Consider the following 19,591-nt stretch of genomic DNA (forward strand, 5'->3'; position numbering starts at 1 on the left):
ACAGCACCGGGCTAGCAATGGCTCGTGGGGGGGGGGGGGGAGTACCAGTGGTACCGTAACTGCAGTGCCATGATCTGGTTCCTGGAGAAGAGTCCCTTTCTTTGGTTAATATATAACATCGCGCAATTTGGGTTATCTTGTGAGGTATCACACCCCCAAATTCGAGCGCGCAAGATATGCGGTCATTGGTCGGGATCGGAAACTATTCTTCCCCTCTTCCCTTCGGTCTGGTACACTACCAGTTAATACTGTACACAGGAGGTCGGTGACAAGGGGTAGGGAGTTGGAATACGGAGTAGTCTTGCACACCACGATGAACACGTGCTACTACATCCCGGGACTACGGAAAATGACATCGAATAGCTTCCCGGGAAAAGCGGTTAGGTAGTCTAGCTAATCCTGGTCGATAATAGCGGTCTTTTGTGTTACCGGCGAGCGGGCCTTGGGAGGATGAGAATGTAAGTGCTCTCAAACTAACCCCTGCTGCTATCCAGTCTGGACTCGAGCACCGGTCGGTAATAACGGTCGGCTGTAACTTTGTATTGTCCGACTCCTTGGAAATGCTTTGTTAAAAGATGCTTCAATAATCATAGCCTTACAACCGTCGTGACCCGTCATACTCTTTTCTTTGTCAAGTTGTCAACTGCGCCTGTTGGCGTAAGCCTCAACGCCACCCCACGGTCCCGACGCCATGGCTGGAGCAACCCAGAAATATATTCGTACGACTAGGTTTCTTCGAAACATAGAAAAACTTTATGCGTAGTTGGTCGGGGATGAGCGATCCAAGTACTACGACGGATGTGTGTTCCGCAAGCGACTCTGTTATCTTTTATTTTTCAATTTCTTCTCTCTTTGTTCTCGTCTAGCAGTCGAAACTCTGCCGCGGGTGGTATTGATCTAAACCTTATCGGTCGCGGAAGGAGAGGAGCGACATGGATGAAGCTGTAGGTGGATGAAATAGGAAACTGTCGTTCTAGCTTGCAGTGTCTCGGATATGCGATATCATATTATTGAGCGACGATCAGACCCAAGAACCAAGTGGATGGGTTTATATGATGTATAATACGGTCGCGTATCTTTCCTGCATGATACATGCATACATGCTATGTTTATCGTGCATCGAGTGAATCACGACATTAATCCAATTCTTTGCTTCAGCCTGGAGGGAAAGAAGGGGAAACCCCTGGAGGGGAAACAACGATAATGATAATAAGCATAATCCTTGTGTAACTACCCCGGTTTTGTTTGTAATGAAACCAGAGGGTAAGGCGAGAAAATACTCATCGTCGGCGAAGAAACAAACACCACCACTCCCGATCCTGACTCGCTACTTGCTGTATGTAGGTCTACCAAATGTATCTACTCCGTACAGAGTGCTAATGAATCCAATATCTCTCCCGACCAGACCGTCCCATATTATCGGAACCCGAGGGAATAGCCGAACAGGACTGGTACAGTTTCCAGTGACCCGAAGGAAAATAGTCTCCACATCATCTCCATCCAGGGTAAAGTCTATTTTATGCAGCTGCCCTTGCGTCAAATCAAGACAGTGTGTGTATGGAGTATAATGCTCTTATTGATGGCTGAGTAATGATGCATTGACCCGAAATAGAAACGTCTAGAGAATTGTGAGATACATACCTCATTTTTCAGTCGCCCAGTTTGTTTGTACAGCAATCTGTCGGCAACAGTCTTCATGTGCCATCTGCCGAGCATCCTGAGTAGACTTTTTAAGGTCTCTTTGAGGCGTCTTGGGGTGTGCAGCCCAATTGGAACAGAGGTCCATCAGGGGTGCGCGGGCTGGTTTGTGGGTTACTTAAGCTTCATGGGACCTTGGGGCTAAGCGTTGGTGCACGGATTGTCTTGCTGCATGCATGTAGATAGTATCACAATCTGTATGGAGAGATGAGTGCCTGGGTCAATAGAAGGCACATGCTTGCCTGTAGATTCAATTGAATGGATGATCCTGATAACGATTTACATCCAAGCAAGGTGGGAATGGGGCTATTGCAGATGACTCCAAGTCGGAATTACCCCCCACTCAGAGCTTCAACCGATCATTTGTTTACCCTATTTTCTAGCTCAAGTCACGTACTAATTCAAAGAGATGCCAAGAGCAAGAAATTAGAAATAAGAAATAAGAAAAGAAAAAAAAAGACTTGGGTCTGGAATCACCACGGCCTCAGGCTGCCAACAGCTAACTACTCCATCGGTCTTAGTCTGTCGGCGCTCGAGCTCTTTAGTTTTCGAGACCGTCGCCTGGTGGACCGCTACTAGGCCGTGATGCGTCCCATCCTTTCCTGCCCGTTCTCCCGTGACAACTCGACAGGTCGACTGTCACTTTGGAACTTTTGTCGGAGGCGAGGCTTCTATTTTTGATCGTTGGGTTAATATCTGTCCGGCTCACTAGTGACGAAGTCCTGTGATTTTGGGGTATGCTCCACCCGGACTAGATTCAAATAGGAGGACAAGTTCGAGAACTTGAAAGGAGGGCAAAATTTGTCAGAGAGACATTGCTATTGCTGTTGCCATCTTCTCATCGCCATCCGATCCCTAAGTATAACAACAGCCCTGGATGAGTCAGGCAGGACCTGACCTAAGTTTCGCTGCTCCATAATTAATCCTAAGCGACGAAGGTTCTGTCAACCATGGGACAGGCTGCTGCGTTGTCGATCCTTCTCAACTTTTTGCCTTTTGTGTTGTGATTTTTCCCTGTTTCTTACTTTCCCTTTTTTTAGCCGTAAAATTTAGTGCCTTAAGCTACCCTTGTTATATGTATGCCTAGCACTAAAAAGTTTTTTATTTCTATTTTTTTTGTTGCAATCAATGTGAGGAAAACAGGAACAGTTGCTTTGCCACCAGTCTTTTAGTGTCTTGGCTGGCCAGTGGTCCATCGTCAACAAGGGTAAAAAAAAAGGCAGATGGACTTGAACCCTTGTTTTGTCGATGCAAGTCTTTGCACACACTGTCCATATTGGTGGAATCGCGCAGAGTCATTCATGTCTTATCCTCTTCCTGGGTTTATCTTTGATTCCTTGAGCGTTATTGTTGAGTAGACATCTGTTGTGATGGTAGAAAAAAAAGAAATACACTTTTCCTCCGTGTGTTGAGAGCAGTGTGATATGAATCCATTGACTCATGGGCATATATGCTATCAAAAGTATCGGCAATAAGGGGCTGTCACCCGGTCTAGTGGGAAGTCTTGGGCCGTTTTTAATCTGGCATATATTAATCACGGAACACTAACGATGTCTGGTGCTAAAAGGAAGGATTTTAGAAAATTAATAAATAAATGACAGATTGATTAATTAATTATTTTTTGGATGAAAAGGAAGGCAAAAAAAAAAAAGCAAAAAATAAAGATCGCACCTGCGTCCTCCGTACTTCAGTCATCATTGCTAAGAAATGCCTCTGTGATGGAAAGGAAGATCATGGACGGTTTGGGCGTCGACTAACGGGTTTAGTTGCCTTGGACTGGGATTTTTGGTCCCGTCGGAAAAAGGATCATTCGACTGATTGATTTTCCCCGTGATCTGACGATTGTACGAAGTACTACATTCTATTCTTTTTTTTTTTTTTCCCAATTTTATTTATTTGATCTTTTTTATTCTTATTTATTACGATGTTATGAAATGGTCCGAGACATTTTTGATCTAATGAATATTTTCATAATAATAATTCATACTAATGTTATCCTGGTATTATTATTTAAGATTATTTATTTAATAATAATTTTTTTTTTTAGAAATAAAAAAATAATATATAAATTATTGTTCTAACCAAGTTATCAGTCAACACACGGATCACCTGCTCCCCGACCAGTCAGGGATGGGTAGAACTGACTTTGTTAGTGTGGGAAGTTTAGTTCTCACGCCTAAACTGCGTCTGGTAATCTGCCTCTTCCTATACTCCACCGGGAGAACCGGTGGATAATCACCCACCCAACGACCCAAACTAGGAGTTGACTGATGGTCCTAGGTGAACCTGGAGAAAAAAAAAACTACTGTGCTTTTATTATGTGCTGCTGGGTCCTTGTCCCGCTCCCCCTCCGCCATCGTTCTTTATCGCAGCTCCGTCCCCGACCTTTATACTTCTTTTCTGTCTTTCCGAATATACTCCCTCCTTTGATTCTTTCCTTTCTTTCTCCTTCTATCCCTCTTCTCTCACTTTCCCTTCGGTGGATCACCGCTGGTTTTCGATCGTTACTTGCTGCTGGTGGCAATCCAATTGATTCATCTCGCGACTCCTACCACGAGACGATAACGCTCATTCCTCCCTTCTTGGGTCGTGTTTGGAACCTCCGCGCCCCCCCGTCGCCCTTGCGTATCTTCGCCACGAACAACCAGCTTAACTTTACACCCCCGCGTTCGCTGTATGCTCAGAGAGGATCAATTCCCTCCTCCTTTCGTCATTATCTGCCTGTGATCTCGTCGATCGCACTCTCGATTTTCTAGGCTGCAACTTCGGGATCCGCATCGTGGTCCTTGCTGCAATCCCAACCCAGTTTCCTCGAGGAGGCAGGACTCCCCCTCCGTCTGGATCGGCGCAATCTAGTTCCTGCCCTGCTTCGATTTACGCTGCTCTTATTGTTTCCTTTTTCTCCTAGCCTTTTTCTAAATTCCCCGTGCTCGTGCTCGTCGACTATCCTTCTTCGCGTCCTCGTTTTGGTCCTGGGTGAGGAACGTGTTCTGCTATCTAGGATCATAAATCACTAACTACTATAGACGGAGTGTCGACACTCCGTCTTTCGTTCTCTGCATACGTGTTGAGAGGTACGTCCTGGTTACCCGGTCACCCTTTCCCAGCATTCCCGCCATTCCTCCCCTCCCCCAAGTACTGCATTCCCGTGGTGATGTGCCAAACCCTTCCAAAAACACCCACCTAAACAATACTCCCAGCCCTCCTACGAACTGGGTGCCCTAGATGTTGACCATGAGTATTGTCATCTACAGATTTGGATGATTGACTCCTATTTTCAATCCTTGATTACGCCAATACATCACCGCTGTACAATCTCCTTGTATCGCCACAATTAACTTTCTTCCCCTTTATAGTAACTATACTCGATTCCTCTGAATTCCGTATCGCGTTGCTGAGGATGTTCATTGAATATTCTCTTTCATAATCTGCGGTCAGTGACCCTGCGTCCGGCTAGACCGTCTGGAAGGAACCCATATCCAGAACCCGAACTCGAACGAGAAAGATATGGAACCAATGAAGCCACATATTGCGCCACTGAAGATCGAAAAGGAAATCTCCAACTTTTACCCAAATCGCTTCTACTCTACTCAGCATCATCAGATGACACCTCCCCTAACGCCATCCAACACCAAGAAAGCCGACAGCATGGAAGAGACGGAAACTCCGCGAGCCGTCTTCCATAACTACTTGCGTGCCTTCTACCCTTTTCATCCATCCGGGGACGTATCACCCGCCACCGTCACACTACCATTGGACCAGGGGGACATCATATTAGTACACTCGGTTCACACAAATGGATGGGCAGATGGCACATTATTAGATACCGGTGCCCGGGGCTGGCTACCCACTAACTATTGCGAGGCTTACGATCAGTTACCAATGCGCCCGCTCCTGAAAGCGTTGACCGACTTCTGGGACATCATTCAAGGAGGATGCGGCTTCCCTCTACGCGAATTCTGCAACCAGGATACCGTAAAGGGCCTGATTGCTGGCGTGCGCTTTCTACTAGTAAGTACTAACCCTGGGAGGACCACAGTGGGGATAGCTGACATGTCAAAAGGAAAAATCTGAGTGTCTCACTCGTGATTCCGTTCTAGTAAGAAGCCATGATGGTCTGCGTAGGAACCGCAAAGCTTTGCTTGCAGATCTCTCTTCCCTTGTCCGAACGACGAAGAGATGCCAGGAAATGCCTAGTAGCACCAATGACACGGAACATGAGGTGTGCATGATGGACGAAATGCTTTTGAAGGCATTCCGAATTGTGACTCGCGGTGTTCGTTTCCTCGATATATGGACCGAGGAAGTGGGCCTGAGCCGGACCATCGCCGAGCTCGGCCAGGTAACACACTTTGACATCCTTCCAACTCCCATGTCTGAGACATTCCCATCGGAAGCTGATATGGAACGGGGTGAATCCCGGCTGCTGAACCGCAGTCGATTGGATATGAGTCGTGCATCTAACCGAACGGATACGATGGAGCCTCAGTCCCATCGCCCCGTGTCCGTGTCTACCAAGCGGATCTCCCACCGAGTGTCGTGCTCAGCGCCTGCTGCGGCCTCCCGAAACCCAAACCTGGCTTCAGAAAGGTTGAACACCACATACGATGCGTTTCTGGGAGTCCTGGGCTCGTTCATTGGCCTCCATCTACAATCACGTCCCTCAACAGAGCTAGTAGTTACCACGGAACAGGCGGTGCGGTCTTGTCGAGGTCTGCTAACGGTCGTCGAGGCGGTATGTGAGCACGATCCGCAGGGATGCGGGCTTCTGGAGCAAGCTCGGGACACTATGTATGATCGACTTTCAGAGCTCGTTTACGCCGCCCGGGATGCCTTCCGACCCGCTCATTCCGCAGATGACGAGCTTATCTTCATGCCGGATGAAGGCAAGCGTCTGGTTGACGCTGCAACCGACTGCGTCAGAGGGGCAGGAAACTGCTTGGCGAAGGCCCGCGGGATGCTGGAACAGAGTGGCGATTTTGAACTTGAAGCGATGTCCCAGGACTCCAGCACCGTTAACGACGCTCAGAGCACACCTGTTCCACAGCGGACCGGGAGGCTGGCAGGCGACCAGAAAGAAGTATCCTTGCGCCTCCCTCCCCCCCCGCTTGAAATTCCGGTGAAGAAGAACCCACGCGATTCCACCTCTACTCCGGGCCTTACCGACGCTGCCACCCCTTCTTCCTTTAATTCACGTGCATTGGTTACTCCGACCACTGATAGTACCGATCACCCTACATCTATGCTGTCCACTAGTCTGGACAAAATGTCTACCTCATTGATGCAGGACGCTCATGTGGCAGATAGCATCCAGTGTCGCGACAGCCATCCGAAGTCTGAAGCCAGTGAGTCCTTTGGCCGCGGCATTACCAGCACCGGGAGCAGTTTCACGTACAACAGCCATCTCCGCGACTCCGAAATGAGCGGGGTATCTCAGACATCCACCCGGGCCACCTCTCCGGACATTTGCAACAGCTACCAAGCCCCGTCGCTGCATGGCAGTATCAGTCACTCGACGTTGGCCGAGGAGAATGAGGAGACGGAGGCGAACGTTCTGGAGAAGACCTTCGCTCATGAATTGATTTTCAAAGATGGCCAAGTCATGGGTGGCAGTCTTCGCGCCTTGGTGGAGAAGCTCACAGCCCATGGGTCGACCCCAGATGCCATGTTCGTCTCCGCCTTCTACCTCACTTTCCGTCTCTTTGCAACTCCAATGGAGTTTGCCGAAACCCTTGTCGATCGGTTCATCTATATTGGCGATACGCCTCACGCTGCAGGCCCCGTTCGCCTTCGTGTCTACAACGTGTTCAAGGGATGGCTCGAGTCTCACTGGCGCCATGATTGTGACAACGTAGCACTAGACTTTATAATGAACTTTGCCAATACCACCTTAATGCGAAACCTGCCTTCTGCAGGAAAACGCCTGGTTGAACTGGCAGAAAAGGTCTCGGCAGTCCATGGTCCAGTGGTGCCCCGGTTGGTGTCTTCTATGGGAAAGACCAACACCGCGACTGCGCAATACGTACACCCGGATGCTCCCTTGCCACCGCCAATCCTTGGAAAGAAGGAAAATAATCTCCTTAAACAGTGGAAGAATGGCGAGGGTAGCCTCAGCATATTGGACTTTGATCCGATGGAACTCGCGCGGCAATTCACTATCAAGGAATCCCGCATCTTTTGCTCTATACTCCCCGAGGAGCTGCTAGCAACAGAGTGGATGAAGAAATCCGCATCATTGGCTGTCAATGTCCGTGCAATGTCTACCTTGTCCACGGATCTAGCGCACCTGGTGGCTGATTCCATCCTTCAGCTGGAGGAGCGCAAAAAGCGAGCGGCTACCATCAAACACTGGGTGAAGATTGCTAACAAGTGTCTGGAGCTTGACAACTACGACACGATGATGGCTATCATCTGCTCACTAAACTCGTCAATGATCTCTCGTCTCAAGCAGACGTGGGAAATTGTATCCCAAAAGACTAAGACCACACTTGAGTCTCTGAAAGGCATCGTCGATGTCTCGCGCAATTGCGCGGTTTTGAGACAACGACTGCAGAACCGCATACCGCCCTGTTTACCTTTTGTCGGTACATACTTGACTGACCTGACATTCGTGGATCACGGCAATCAGCCGTTGCGCAGCCTGCCCACCGAGGACGGTGAGATGGCAGTGATCAACTTTGACAAACACATGAAGACGGCCAAGATCATCAGTGAACTGCAGAGGTTTCAAATTCCATACCGATTGACTGAAGTGCCGGAATTGCAAGCCTGGATGCAGAGCGAGTTGATCCGGGTACGGTCGAACGGCGAGAAGAGTATGCAAACATTCTATCGCCGGTCGTGTCTGCTGGAGCCGCGTGACCAACCCCCAACTCCACGCTCGATCCCTCAACCCGAGTCGAGCGCATCATCTATCCTGGAGAATGCCAAGGATAAATTCGACTTCCTGTCTTGGACACATCCGTCAAAGGCCAAGTCGGTAGCGACTAACGGTTGAAACGTTTGCATTGGTGATGTATGGCCACTATTATGATTTACGACAGTTACACTCTTCGATCATGTCTTACGGTGTTATAACATTCTATCATTACTATTATCTTGCTCTCTGTCCAATTGTTTTGTGTATATCCATTTCCTTTCGGGGCGGCACTTGTGTTATTCTATTCGTGTTTCGTTATAAAAGCGATGGGTCAGGATACGCTGGATGGAGTCAAGCGGATCCTAAAAGGCTGAATTGGGGTTTTATCTTGAGATGGAGGAAAAAGAAAAGGAAAACAAAACACAATCTGGGTTTTTACATACAGGTATATCATACAAGCCTCACGGCTGGCTGTCGGGACATATAAACAGTTGGGAGAAACCCTCCCTGTTCTTTTCCTCTCTTCACCCTGAGTTGGGTTTGGGTACATTGGGTGATCTTGACTTGTTGCGAGGAACTGTGTTATTAAGTATTTATTTATCTTCTTTTTTTTTTTTTTTTTTTTTTTTTTTTTTTTTTTTTTTTTTTTTTTTTTTTTTGGATTGATTGAACTGGCTGCATTGGATACGAATGGGACTGGATGGGACAGGAGCAGGACCGGACTGGACTGGGCTTGGGTGGATTAACATGTTCTGTACTTTGTATATACAACTTTGTGACAATAATCCTAATATTGTCTATTTTGATGACCTTCTTTCCGTCCCTGATCTCTGTGCTGTAGACCCTGCGAACGATGAGGCCTATGCCAGTCGTGGAATGAAGCTAGATAGTGACGTGGTCCAGCTGTTGCAATTGTTCCCTACTTCAAGACGAGGTCTAGCAATATCTAAAGCTGGTTAATTACCTGAGCCCTGAAGGTGTAAGGCCTATCGCGTATCTGGCTTTGCAGAGTATCTGTTTGCATCATAGCAGGTTCGTCTCTCCTGGACTATCTAGCTGAAATGGTTCATCGTGCGCTAGATATTGACCGTTAAACAAAATGGATCAGGTTTAGTGAGGTGTAATTTTGTCCTTCCAGCTTTTAAACACCTCAGCAAAGTCAGACCGTTCCTCTTCTTCGCTCATGTACTCAGCTCCTGGATAAACCATTGCTAACGTATTCGTCATGTCAAGCAAGGGGATCATCGATGGCCGTCCATGTGCACATTGGAACGGAAAGACGCATCGCGCGAGGTTTTGGACAAGGCTTTGACACTCCTCTATCGCCAGTTCATCATTAAACATGATGGCTGTTCGGCAGGCCCGTGAGTTCAACAGCTCAATGATTCCCTGGGGGCAAACATCAAGTTGTTCCGCCCAGCGGTCCTGCCCCAAAACTGATATTCGGTTCTCAGCGCCCCTCCCGTTTTCCTCGCGTTTCCAAATCTCCCCTCGAACCAGATTTGTAACCAACTCTGGCTCGAGCCTGCAGCGCTCGGCGATCAGTATGGGGAGTTTATGCACAAAAATGTATGCAGAATTGTCTGCTGGACCCTGTTCAACAGTGTACTCAACACCCCAAAACTCAAAGAACTGTTTATATCTTCCAAAAGCATATGCCTCGATAACTGGTATCTCAAAAATAATAGGTTCCAATGTGACCGTCTGTACTTGTCTAGAGCCTTCTACTGATGGTGTGAAGTACTCTTCAAATAATCTCTCCACCCGGCATCGCTCATCAGCAGCATGCTGATCAATAAGAACCAGGATTGAATGAGGAACATTGCTATATTCACTCGCTGCCGTAGATCTTATCTTAGCCATGACGAACTTGTGATCAACCTGCGCGATTATCTCCGCCGTTTCCAGATCCTGTCTTCGCAGTTTGCCCCGTACATTTGGCGATCCCAGATTCTCAAACCTGCAAACATCCGTTGAAACATCATCCTGTGCTATGCGTGCTTTGGTGCCATATCCCATTCCAATCACATCGAGAGATTTTTCAGATCGGTTGAAAACAGGGTTTTCCCATTTGTCCATCATTTGCTCAACCCATAAGTTCCGTGTCCTGCTCAGACTTGCCGACCTGGACCTTGTTATACTATCACACGCTTGCATCGTCTGAAGTGATCCTGTTGATTTAGGCCTTTGAACGGCATCGAGAGGTGATCTGGCACCTACTGACTGGCCAGTTCGGGAGTTGATCAGATGACTTCTTCCAGTAAAGGGACCGGTCCAAGGAACAACAATATCACTTCCCGATCCATTCTCAATTTCAGGCACCGTACAATCAGTGTATGCGGATAATGCATCCGATTCCTCAAGCGACCTACGCTTGTTTCTCTCCGGTCGAGTTGGCAGGTTCTCCTGGGTTGAGCCTCGCTCAATGCCATGGGCCTTCTCTGGAGAGGCTGATTTGACTGGTAATCTTGTCGAGCGTGTGTTGAAATGTTCCTGGGCACTTTTGATTCTTGACCACTCTCCAAAGCTTTGACTAACATTTGGCGCAGGCCTTTGGAAATTTGGGAGTTTCAATCGGTCACACAGAGCTTCCTCGCTGTTGAATACTTGACCTGGACGATTTGGTTTACGATCGGGTCTGCTTGTGGGCAATCCGACCGTCTGGTTCTCTGCTATTTTCTGTCTCCTTTTCCCAGCGCGCGGACGTAAATTATGCTGTTTCAAGAATTCTCGTATCATTGCCGCAAGTACATCCAGAATGTGTTGGACAGATTTGTCCGACTCAGGCAATTCATGGCCATCATTGTTGATATTATATGACTCATTAGTATTTATGCGTATATAGAACATAGGCCACTTGTTGACAGCCTTGGTCGTAGGTTTTGTACTTGAACCGCCGTCACGGTCAGGATGCTCTGCTGAGCGTGTCCCCTGAGCGGATATAGATGGGGTACCCGTGGTACCGAAATCAGACAGAGAAAATAAGCGATTTACTTCAGCGTAGAACAAATTGACACTGCTTTTGGGAAAGACTGGATTCATCCCCAAGGAGATAAATTGTATTTTCTTGGTGGGGTTTGGCATAAGGCATATAGCAGCATGAACAGAGAAACCAGGCACGTTAGCTGATACAACATCCCAGCTGTGGACGTTCTGAAGTTCAACCAGCCCTGCCTGCGCAAGGATTGATACTATGCGCTGGAGGTCTAGTTCACCATCGTTTCGGCGACTCTGAGTTCGGGAACGGATGATGATCCTCTTATCTTTAGAAGCTTCAAGGAGGACCATCTTTGTCAAGCTATCGTTCGCGATCATCAACGAGACCAGTAGCTGTCGCAGTTCATCCCATTGCCGATCCAATTCATCATGCCTTTGCAATGCTAAGGCGCGATTTTTCACTCGCACTGGCATGTTTCCAAACAAATCATTGACCGTAACGCTAGTTCCATGACTGCTGAGCCTGAGCTCCTGTTGAACTGGAGCTGGTATCAGCCGTGCGACCGGAGTTGAATGGTGGAACATGATGGTATTTGTGTTGGGGTGGCGAACATGGTGCGAAGTGATGGTCAGCAGTGAAAGTGAAGCCAACGAGGCTAGAAACAGCCCCTTCTGGCCATATACACCAGTGCCGGTATGGTATTTTGACGTATCTGCCAGCGAGTGAGCGAATAACTATGTAGGTGACGCACATTCAACTTACGATGTGCCTTCCCTAAGCCTCCGCTGGGCTCGAACTCGGTTGGTAGAATTCCATCACCGTTGTCATCCACCTTACAACCCCCACGTTGAAAGTCTACCGTCACTGAGACTGTGTGGGCATTTGCGTCCAGCGCGTTCTTCACTAGTTCGACGATCACCCCGTTTAGGTGCGTGATGGATGTGGAAGATTTGAGCTTCGCTACCACTTCGGGCGGCAGGGGCTCAATCCTGCGACTGTTCCCAGACATCGCAGATGGTCAAAATCATATGTACATAACTTACAGAAAGTGATGTCCACCACATATTGCCATTCTGGGGGTTCAAGCTACCTCCATGGCATATAGGCTATTAAAAAAGTATGTTAGGAAGAGGAAAGAAGGAGAGGCGGGAGTTGCTACCATATCAGAATGAAGGTGTTCCCCACGCTCTGGCTAAACTATCATAAATTTTAGCGCTGCCGGCTTCCCGTCGTGACCATGGTCCAATGATAGGGCGTATATCTACTCCGTAATGGACTTGACTATTAATCACTCGATCCAACTATCCAGAATATCCTTCGATAGTTCTGATCCTTTCTTCAACTTTAGTTTTATTTTATTTGCAGATATGTATTCCAGATTACCAACTAGGAGGTAGTAGTAGTAGATATGCAATGACCTAACCAACTTAATGAACTTTGCTTCTGCGGAAGGGAACCTAGCAAATAGGGAACACGTACGGAGTATGGTTAGAACTTCGCCTTGCCTGGAAATTAGTCGGAGTATCTGCACAAACCAAAAGTCCAGAGTTTAATCGGTGGTGACGAAAGGGATGGTGTAAGATACGCGCAATCCTTGCAGAAGCCAAGCCTCTCAAGCTTCAAGATGACCATGAATAGCAACATTTGACGACAGCCACTACGATCATCCTCTCTAGTGAGAAGGCTGGTACATGCAATCCGTGGTTGGAGAAGAAAATCAAAGGCTTTGTTTGACTTTTGGGCCGCTGATGAGGCGGGGATCACGTGCGGCCAGCCCGGCATCTCCTGCTGAAACTCCTGAGGCAAAGGCAACAACCCAACGTCTTTCTGGCTATCCAACTTCTCTCTGGTGCGATAACGACTCCTGCTCCTTATCGGATCCTGTTTGCGTGTCACTACGTTCCTATCTTGGGCTTTAACTTCAAATTTTTGTACTGCGTCTTCGTCCATCTCATATTCCCCGATCTCCTCCCGCTCTTATCTGATCGTCTGCCTTGTCGCATTGACCAGTACCATCTCTCACGACTCAGACACTTTACTGGCCTAGCTGCCTCTCGATACCCTTTGAACGGTTTTGGCTTTCTCGGATTTATACCTGTGCAAGGCCAGAATGGCCACTGCTGAGGGCCCAGCCAGGGCGCATGGTGCGTTTCCCCAAGCGCGATGCCAACGGTGCCTCTGGGCTTAGTGTCTAATGTTTGACTCAGATCGCAATGGGCGCCGTCGCCCATTTTCCAGTTGGATGAAGCGCCTCGCCAATCTCAAGAGCTCGACTGACTCAGGCAGTACTCGATGGTCTAACAAACGCCATGCTATACCTAAACACAAACGGAGTCTGAAGAACAACCCCTACCCGCTGTCCGGCACAGTCAACATCCATGAATATAGCAGTGACAATAATCCATCCGACTTCAGTGACAGTAATGAACAAAGGTCGTGTTCGCAGAGCGAGCCGTCCCTGGCGTACTCCGGGTGCGACAATCAAGTGCCGGCGACCAGTGCAAAGTCTACCGCGCCAACTATCTCTACAAATGGTGATACGGCGATCTCAGATGCTGCATATTCCAAGGCCGGAACAATGGCAACGGTGGGCGGTGGGATCAGTTCCCATGGTGGAGGGGAAGGAAGTACCTTCTCCTCCCCAGCACCGTCAGTACGGTCGCTAACCACCACTTTAACCACCGTGCAATCGGCGGCACCTTCCGGTCATCTTTATAATACGCAGAATACGAACCACGGTATACATCATACAAACTCGCTGCATAGCACCACAACACAACAAGTGCAGTTTTCACATCAATTTCCTCCTTCTCCGGCTACTGCAGTCCCACCCCACCTTGCCCCTCACGGTCACTCCGTTACGTACAGTACTGCGACTGCAAACAACCTTTTGACTGACAATGCCTCTATCCTCACTCTGGCATCGTCCTCCAAGAGACGTCGACGGAACTCATTGGATACCAACGCCTCAATACGTGCCCTCGCCCCGTCGAGTGTTTTCGGTGGTAGCCGCGAAAGTCTGCCATTAAGCGTACTGAGCGGGAATGTGGGAGAGCCGTCGAATACCTCCGCATTCAACGCCCCCGGCGTCCTCAACCGACCGAGTATAGTTGGCCTAGCTAGTGCGGAGCGGATCAGCATCTATTCAGCCTCTGGCGCAACACCTATAAACGGAGGCGGTGAACGCGGGAGCCTGTATGCGAACAAGCCAAGCCCGGGCGTTGGAGATGGCGCCAGTTTTATAAGTGCGGGCCAGTCACACAGTCGGCATGACAGTAACGCGGCGAGTATCTCTGGGGGTGCTGGGACCATGGTCAATGCGATATCAACCGGGCGTATCAGCCGCCGAGGTTCGGGATGGGGAGAAATCACGGGCGATGAAAGTGACGAGGAGAAGCCGAGAGATCGAAAGGAGGAAGAAGAGCTTGAGATCAAGTCTGAAGTGCCGGGGGAGGCAAAGAAGGGCTAGCTTCATGACCGATGGTTGTCCCACTTTTGTGATTGGGGCGATTTGAGATGATGTTACGGACTCGAGGAACTGAATTTCCATGTATAATTTCCGTTCAACATGATGACTAATGCAAAGAAGACAAGGTAGAGAACGTTTATGAGGGAGTTGGTTCGGAGTTTGTTTTTTTTTTTTTCTTTCTTCATTTGGATTCATGCCAGTTCTTCGGGTGGTAAATAGGGTATTTGGACGGACTGCTGATGGACTTGATATCCCCTGCGAATGAGTTTCATTGTCATTTTTTCATTCTATTTTCAATTTTCACAGTATAATAACATGCTAGTCCGGTAATCAGACGGGCTGAGAATATAAACAGGGAATAGAAATAAATGTTCTCTCCATCACAAGGTTATTGACTTCCGAGGCCATTCAATCAAGATGATAATGATACTAATACGTAGTACGGAGTACAGAGTATAGGAGGATTTGTTGTTGTGTATCACGTGAGAGCGATACTCGACTCGGTGATTTTTATATATTTTTTTATTTTCGCCCCCATCTGGGGATCAGTAAGCATAAAACCCTTAACTAAAAAAGAAACCAAACTAAACTCCAATCAGGTATGAACTCGATCGTACCTCTGGGGTAAATCGAGTTCAAACTTCAGCATCACAACCTGAAGATTTCATGCACATACTACTGGACTACGTCCATGAGACCAATGCAAGGGAAGGCATTTTGAAATTGGTTGAGAGTGGGTCGGCGCACAACATGGTACCCTAATGTTTCTGGGTTCCTGAGCACAGTCCCCCTTCCAGCTCTGGCGAATATGATAGGCTCGGCGCTGATGAGAAAATCCATATTCTATTATCAATGGAATAGAGTTTGATTCCGTCCCTAGGTACAATTATGTATCACCTGATTTGTGCTCGGTTCTCCGGTCTTGGTTCGATTTCTGAAGAATTGAAAAAGCGGCGCAGGGGAATGGGAGGATATTCTTTACATGTACATACAATACCAATCGAGCAACTTTCACCTCTGAAGCTGGAGGCATGGTTTCTTTCCAATAGCCGAGGTAGTGGCAGAGATTTTCACGCCAGATCGTCCGTTATGGCAGCCCCCGAGCCGAAAAAGACCGTCGCCATCATTGGCTCTGGAATGGCAGGGCTGGTGTCGGCGTACTTGATCCAGCAAGACCGCAAACGCAGATATGAGGTGGAGGTGTTTGAAATGGTACTTTCGAATACTTGATATACCCTTTAGTTAACGTGGACTAAACAACCCCTACAGCAAGATCAGTTGTCTTTGGACTCTGCCTCGTACACTATAACATCACAAGATGATCATACGTATCGGGTCGATGTACCCATGCGCGCCTTTGATGATGGCTTTCATAACAACCTCAAATTGATGTATGATCATCTCGGTGTAAAATACACGTCGCCGAAATTCATATATCCGCTGTCTACCATTTCCACAACGGATGGAAAGAAGCTGCCTCCACACTTCATCCACTCATCTAGCAATCATCAAGTACCGCCTATCCGACCTGAAGGTTGCGGTTACGTCGAATGGATACTGCGGATCTTGTATCTGGCCGTATGCTATTTCTGGTTTACGGCTTGTTGCTTCCTGGTTGAACCCAGACCAGCCACTCCCTCCCATGAAGGTGAATCATTACGAGAATACCTCTGGCGGATTCGACTACCACGGCACTTCATCAACACCTATTTTCTACCGTTACTGTCCAGCGTGACAACTTGCTCACATAGTGAACTGCTTGATTTTCCCGCGATCGACGCTGTGGATTACGCGAGGAGAACATATCGCCAGCCGCACTATACCGTTGTCGGAGGCGTTCAAAATGTCCAGACCAAGATTTCCAACGCCCAATCTGTAAGGCTCGGCGCAATCGTTACCCAAATCGAAAATGTTGGACCGAAAGTCCAGGTCACATGGACCGACTCGAAAAGCAAGGAGGTCCATTCCAAACAATTCGATCACGTCGTGATGGCGGTCACTCCGAACGTGGTTGGCGCAATCTACGAACCTCTTCGAAAACTCATGAGCTCAATCCCTGTGAACCACGGAGAGGCAGTGGTTCACCGGGACAGATCTTCCATCCCGGATTGTAGCCAGGCACTAGGCAGGTTCGCCGCAAAAACCCGGCAATCTGTGGACCCGACTCAAATTCTGCACATCTGCTCCAACTCCTCGGCAACGGAGGCGATACATGAACATCCGTGTTCCGTTCTAGTGACGAGTTTTCCGATCGTTCCTATAGACCCCACTAAGGTTATCCATCGCGCGCGACTAACCCGCGTTCTACGAACCCCACAAAGCAGGAAGATCGTCAACCGGATATTCGGCGGACATCTCCAGCATGCATACCAAGAGAAGGAGAAGATCTGGCTTAATGGCACCGGGAACGTTTGGCTTGCTGGCGCCTGGTGCTGGGACGGAATGGTCCTGCTCGAGGGATGCGTCGTTTCCGCCATGAGAGTTGCCGCAAGCTTAGATGTTGAAGTTCCATGGCCGATGGGCCAATGACTACGTTTTAAACGATGTTCTACAGTGACGAAATGATGTATATACAGACAGGTATACTTATACGTTGCCGTCTATTCACATAATTCTGCCAGTTCAGGAAATATTGGCATCCTTGCATCCAACATAGTTAATGTTACACCTACCTTCACATGCTACACTTTAAGATAGATAGCCGACTGTTTTGCCGAAGAGCCGCGGTGCGAGGATGCAACTACCCTTGATGGCGAGCTACCACCACAAACCCTCGCAACACCCCAGTCTTTGCCCACAAATTGAATGCCTTCGCGGCTCCCTTGAACTTGCCCACGGTCATCCCATATCGCTTTAGCTCCGCGTCTTGTTTTCGTATGTAGTTTGCAATGCCTGCGAAGACGTGTTCTGAGATATCCCTCATCTCAATCATATCATGCTCATACCCAGCCTGGACCAGCATATTCACGTATTCCTCCTCCGTAAGGAAGTTCCCATACGGCATACCGGATATAAGACACATCAGTCGTAAAACTAGCTTTTCCCATAACGACGCAGATTCCGAGATCAGAAGGTCGAATGCCATGATTGAAGCCCGCATATCTTGACACGCATGTTTAAGCAACGGGTCTCGAGACGGCTTGTAGTGATACATTGTATCTAGGGCTAACAGCCATCTTTGTGTCTTCTCGCTCCCTATATCCGTGCTAGTGGCTTCATTCTTGCTTTCAGCATGACCAGAGTTGCCTAGAGTGGCTTGCTGAAGCTCATTCCCCCAAGACGAAGGGTCCGCTGCGTCAGCGGCAAAAATCTTTACATCTGGTGTCCATTCTGCAGAAATTTCGGGATCCCCTTTGGTGTCGTTTGAGAGTCTTTCTTGAGCAAAATCTGCTTGAGATTGCTCAATAGTCACGCCCACGTATGAGTCGAACAGTGGTCGACCTTCGTGAGTGCTCGACCCTCGTCTCTTTCTCATCTCCCTGCTGTGGAGACCGCTACCGTTATCGACAGCTGTCTTGATCCCATTGGAAGAGGTGGCAGTGACGGAGTCAACACTGACCCTAGAGAGTCTTCTTGTTAGGTATAAAGACTGGTCGCCGCAGCCAATCCCAACATCAACCAATCCAATGTTTTGGTGATGTGCCTTGATGGGTGTGCCATCTCCATTGAGAAGCTTTGCAGCGATGAGGACTTGTTCTAAGAGTGCTTCGCAAGCTTTAGTGAAAGAGCTCGTATTCTAGAATTTTGGTTTTAATTTTCTTCCAACAAAAGCTAGGCGCATAGGAATATCGAAGTACTGGGTAAAAGACAGAAAAGGGTCTCAAATACTCATTCTTACATACCTTCCAATATCCCATGTTCATCCACATGCTTCTAGGGGGTACCTCCATGCTAAGAATGGCATGGTCCAATGAATACAGCTTTTTGTCATCGACACCAATTATGTACTGGATAACACGCTCAATGACACCTAGCACCATGGCTAGGAGACCTTTTATTTGCTTCATAGTCTGGAGGTACACCTAATCAGTATTTGTGCTGCATCAGGGGGTTTCTAATGACTGACTAAATGGGACGACAAGAATCAATATTGGCCATGAGCCATACGTTTAATTCCACTTTTCTCTCGGAACTTCCTACTATGTGCAGCAAGGCGGGTACAATGACGATTGTTAGAACTAGGAGAGTCGAGAACGGCTTTTGATTGATAGACGCTTCAAAATTGCTATTTCTTGGCATTTATTAGTCACATGCTGTTGGCATAACTATACAACAGGAAGGATGTTTGATTTGAGACGCAGCATATTTGACTTACACTTTTCTATATCCATTATTTCTTTGAGCTCTAGATTCCAGGGGAACTACGGCTAAGATATGCATTCTTGGATTGGACAGAGTTGGGTTTACTGGAAAAGTTATGATACATTGTAGACAGTTGCTTGAAACTGATTTTCAGACCAAATGTTGGCTTCTCCAGAGTCTAGATGAATACAATGGCTTTGGACTAATTTTCCAGCCCGGTGGTCTCCAAATGAGCGTATGACGGCGGCATAGAGGCACTTGAGCAACCAGTCATTGGTATATCCTTCGACCAGCTATATCCAACTTCATAGATGCAGGGATTTAC

General features: G+C 48.0%; 6 protein-coding genes across 6 annotated transcripts; 3 read left to right on the forward strand and 3 right to left on the reverse strand.

The window, feature by feature from the left end:
• Positions 1 to 4,651: 4,651 nt before the first annotated feature.
• BDV38DRAFT_248790 (guanine nucleotide exchange factor) lies at positions 4,652 to 9,162 on the forward strand. Its single transcript, XM_032054750.1, has 3 exons — positions 4,652 to 4,772; positions 5,055 to 5,709; positions 5,762 to 9,162. Exons 2-3 carry the CDS (start codon positions 5,206 to 5,208, stop codon positions 8,693 to 8,695), a joined length of 3,438 nt encoding a protein of 1,145 aa, XP_031912989.1. The 5' UTR covers positions 4,652 to 4,772; positions 5,055 to 5,205; the 3' UTR covers positions 8,696 to 9,162.
• Positions 9,163 to 9,592: 430 nt separating this feature from the next.
• BDV38DRAFT_106720 (putative DNA mismatch repair protein (Mlh3)) lies at positions 9,593 to 12,632 on the reverse strand. The gene is made up of 2 exons (XM_032050903.1): positions 12,258 to 12,632; positions 9,593 to 12,207 (listed from the first exon to the last, which is right to left on the reverse strand). Exons 1-2 carry the CDS (start codon positions 12,502 to 12,504, stop codon positions 9,668 to 9,670), a joined length of 2,787 nt encoding a protein of 928 aa, XP_031912990.1. The 5' UTR covers positions 12,505 to 12,632; the 3' UTR covers positions 9,593 to 9,667.
• A 591-nt stretch (positions 12,633 to 13,223) lies between these two features.
• On the forward strand, positions 13,224 to 15,348 carry BDV38DRAFT_248792 (uncharacterized protein). The gene is made up of 2 exons (XM_032054751.1): positions 13,224 to 13,639; positions 13,703 to 15,348. The coding sequence occupies exons 1-2, from the start codon at positions 13,606 to 13,608 to the stop codon at positions 14,962 to 14,964; spliced, it is 1,296 nt and encodes a 431-aa protein (XP_031912991.1). The 5' UTR covers positions 13,224 to 13,605; the 3' UTR covers positions 14,965 to 15,348.
• A 610-nt stretch (positions 15,349 to 15,958) lies between these two features.
• On the forward strand, positions 15,959 to 17,633 carry BDV38DRAFT_106742 (uncharacterized protein). Its single transcript, XM_032050904.1, has 2 exons — positions 15,959 to 16,176; positions 16,234 to 17,633. The coding sequence occupies exons 1-2, from the start codon at positions 16,054 to 16,056 to the stop codon at positions 17,491 to 17,493; spliced, it is 1,383 nt and encodes a 460-aa protein (XP_031912992.1). The 5' UTR covers positions 15,959 to 16,053; the 3' UTR covers positions 17,494 to 17,633.
• BDV38DRAFT_293677 (uncharacterized protein) lies at positions 17,632 to 19,503 on the reverse strand. The gene is made up of 2 exons (XM_032062302.1): positions 18,807 to 19,503; positions 17,632 to 18,700 (listed from the first exon to the last, which is right to left on the reverse strand). Exons 1-2 carry the CDS (start codon positions 18,969 to 18,971, stop codon positions 17,705 to 17,707), a joined length of 1,161 nt encoding a protein of 386 aa, XP_031912993.1. The 5' UTR covers positions 18,972 to 19,503; the 3' UTR covers positions 17,632 to 17,704.
• On the reverse strand, positions 18,825 to 19,503 carry BDV38DRAFT_248797 (uncharacterized protein). The gene has a single exon (XM_032054752.1). The coding sequence runs from the start codon at positions 19,201 to 19,203 to the stop codon at positions 19,030 to 19,032; it is 174 nt and encodes a 57-aa protein (XP_031912994.1). The 5' UTR covers positions 19,204 to 19,503; the 3' UTR covers positions 18,825 to 19,029.
• Positions 19,504 to 19,591: the final 88 nt, after the last annotated feature.

The sequence above is a fragment of the Aspergillus pseudotamarii genome, assembly GCF_009193445.1.
Source record: "Aspergillus pseudotamarii strain CBS 117625 unplaced genomic scaffold BDV38scaffold_31, whole genome shotgun sequence".
Taxonomy (NCBI): Eukaryota; Fungi; Ascomycota; class Eurotiomycetes; order Eurotiales; family Aspergillaceae; genus Aspergillus; species Aspergillus pseudotamarii.

Coding starts and splice junctions, on each gene's coding strand:
- BDV38DRAFT_248792 (XM_032054751.1), top strand. CDS start 13,606: ATGGCCACTGCTGAGGGCCCAGCCAGGGCGCATG. Junction 13,640..13,702: donor GGGCCCAGCCAGGGCGCATG/GTGCGTTTCCCC, acceptor TGTTTGACTCAG/ATCGCAATGGGCGCCGTCGC.
- BDV38DRAFT_106742 (XM_032050904.1), top strand. CDS start 16,054: ATGGCAGCCCCCGAGCCGAAAAAGACCGTCGCCATCATTGGCTCTGGA. Junction 16,177..16,233: donor AGGTGGAGGTGTTTGAAATG/GTACTTTCGAAT, acceptor CAACCCCTACAG/CAAGATCAGTTGTCTTTGGA.
- BDV38DRAFT_248797 (XM_032054752.1), bottom strand. CDS start 19,203: ATGCCAAGAAATAGCAATTTTGAAGCGTCTATCAATCAAAAGCCGTTC.
- BDV38DRAFT_106720 (XM_032050903.1), bottom strand. CDS start 12,504: ATGTCTGGGAACAGTCGCAGGATTGAGCCCCTGCCGCCCGAAGTGGTA. Junction 12,208..12,257: donor AGGCTTAGGGAAGGCACATC/GTAAGTTGAATG, acceptor ACTCGCTGGCAG/ATACGTCAAAATACCATACC.
- BDV38DRAFT_248790 (XM_032054750.1), top strand. CDS start 5,206: ATGGAACCAATGAAGCCACATATTGCGCCACTGAAGATCGAAAAGGAA. Junction 5,710..5,761: donor CTGGCGTGCGCTTTCTACTA/GTAAGTACTAAC, acceptor ACATGTCAAAAG/GAAAAATCTGAGTGTCTCAC.
- BDV38DRAFT_293677 (XM_032062302.1), bottom strand. CDS start 18,971: ATGAAGCAAATAAAAGGTCTCCTAGCCATGGTGCTAGGTGTCATTGAG. Junction 18,701..18,806: donor TGAACATGGGATATTGGAAG/GTATGTAAGAAT, acceptor CCAAAATTCTAG/AATACGAGCTCTTTCACTAA.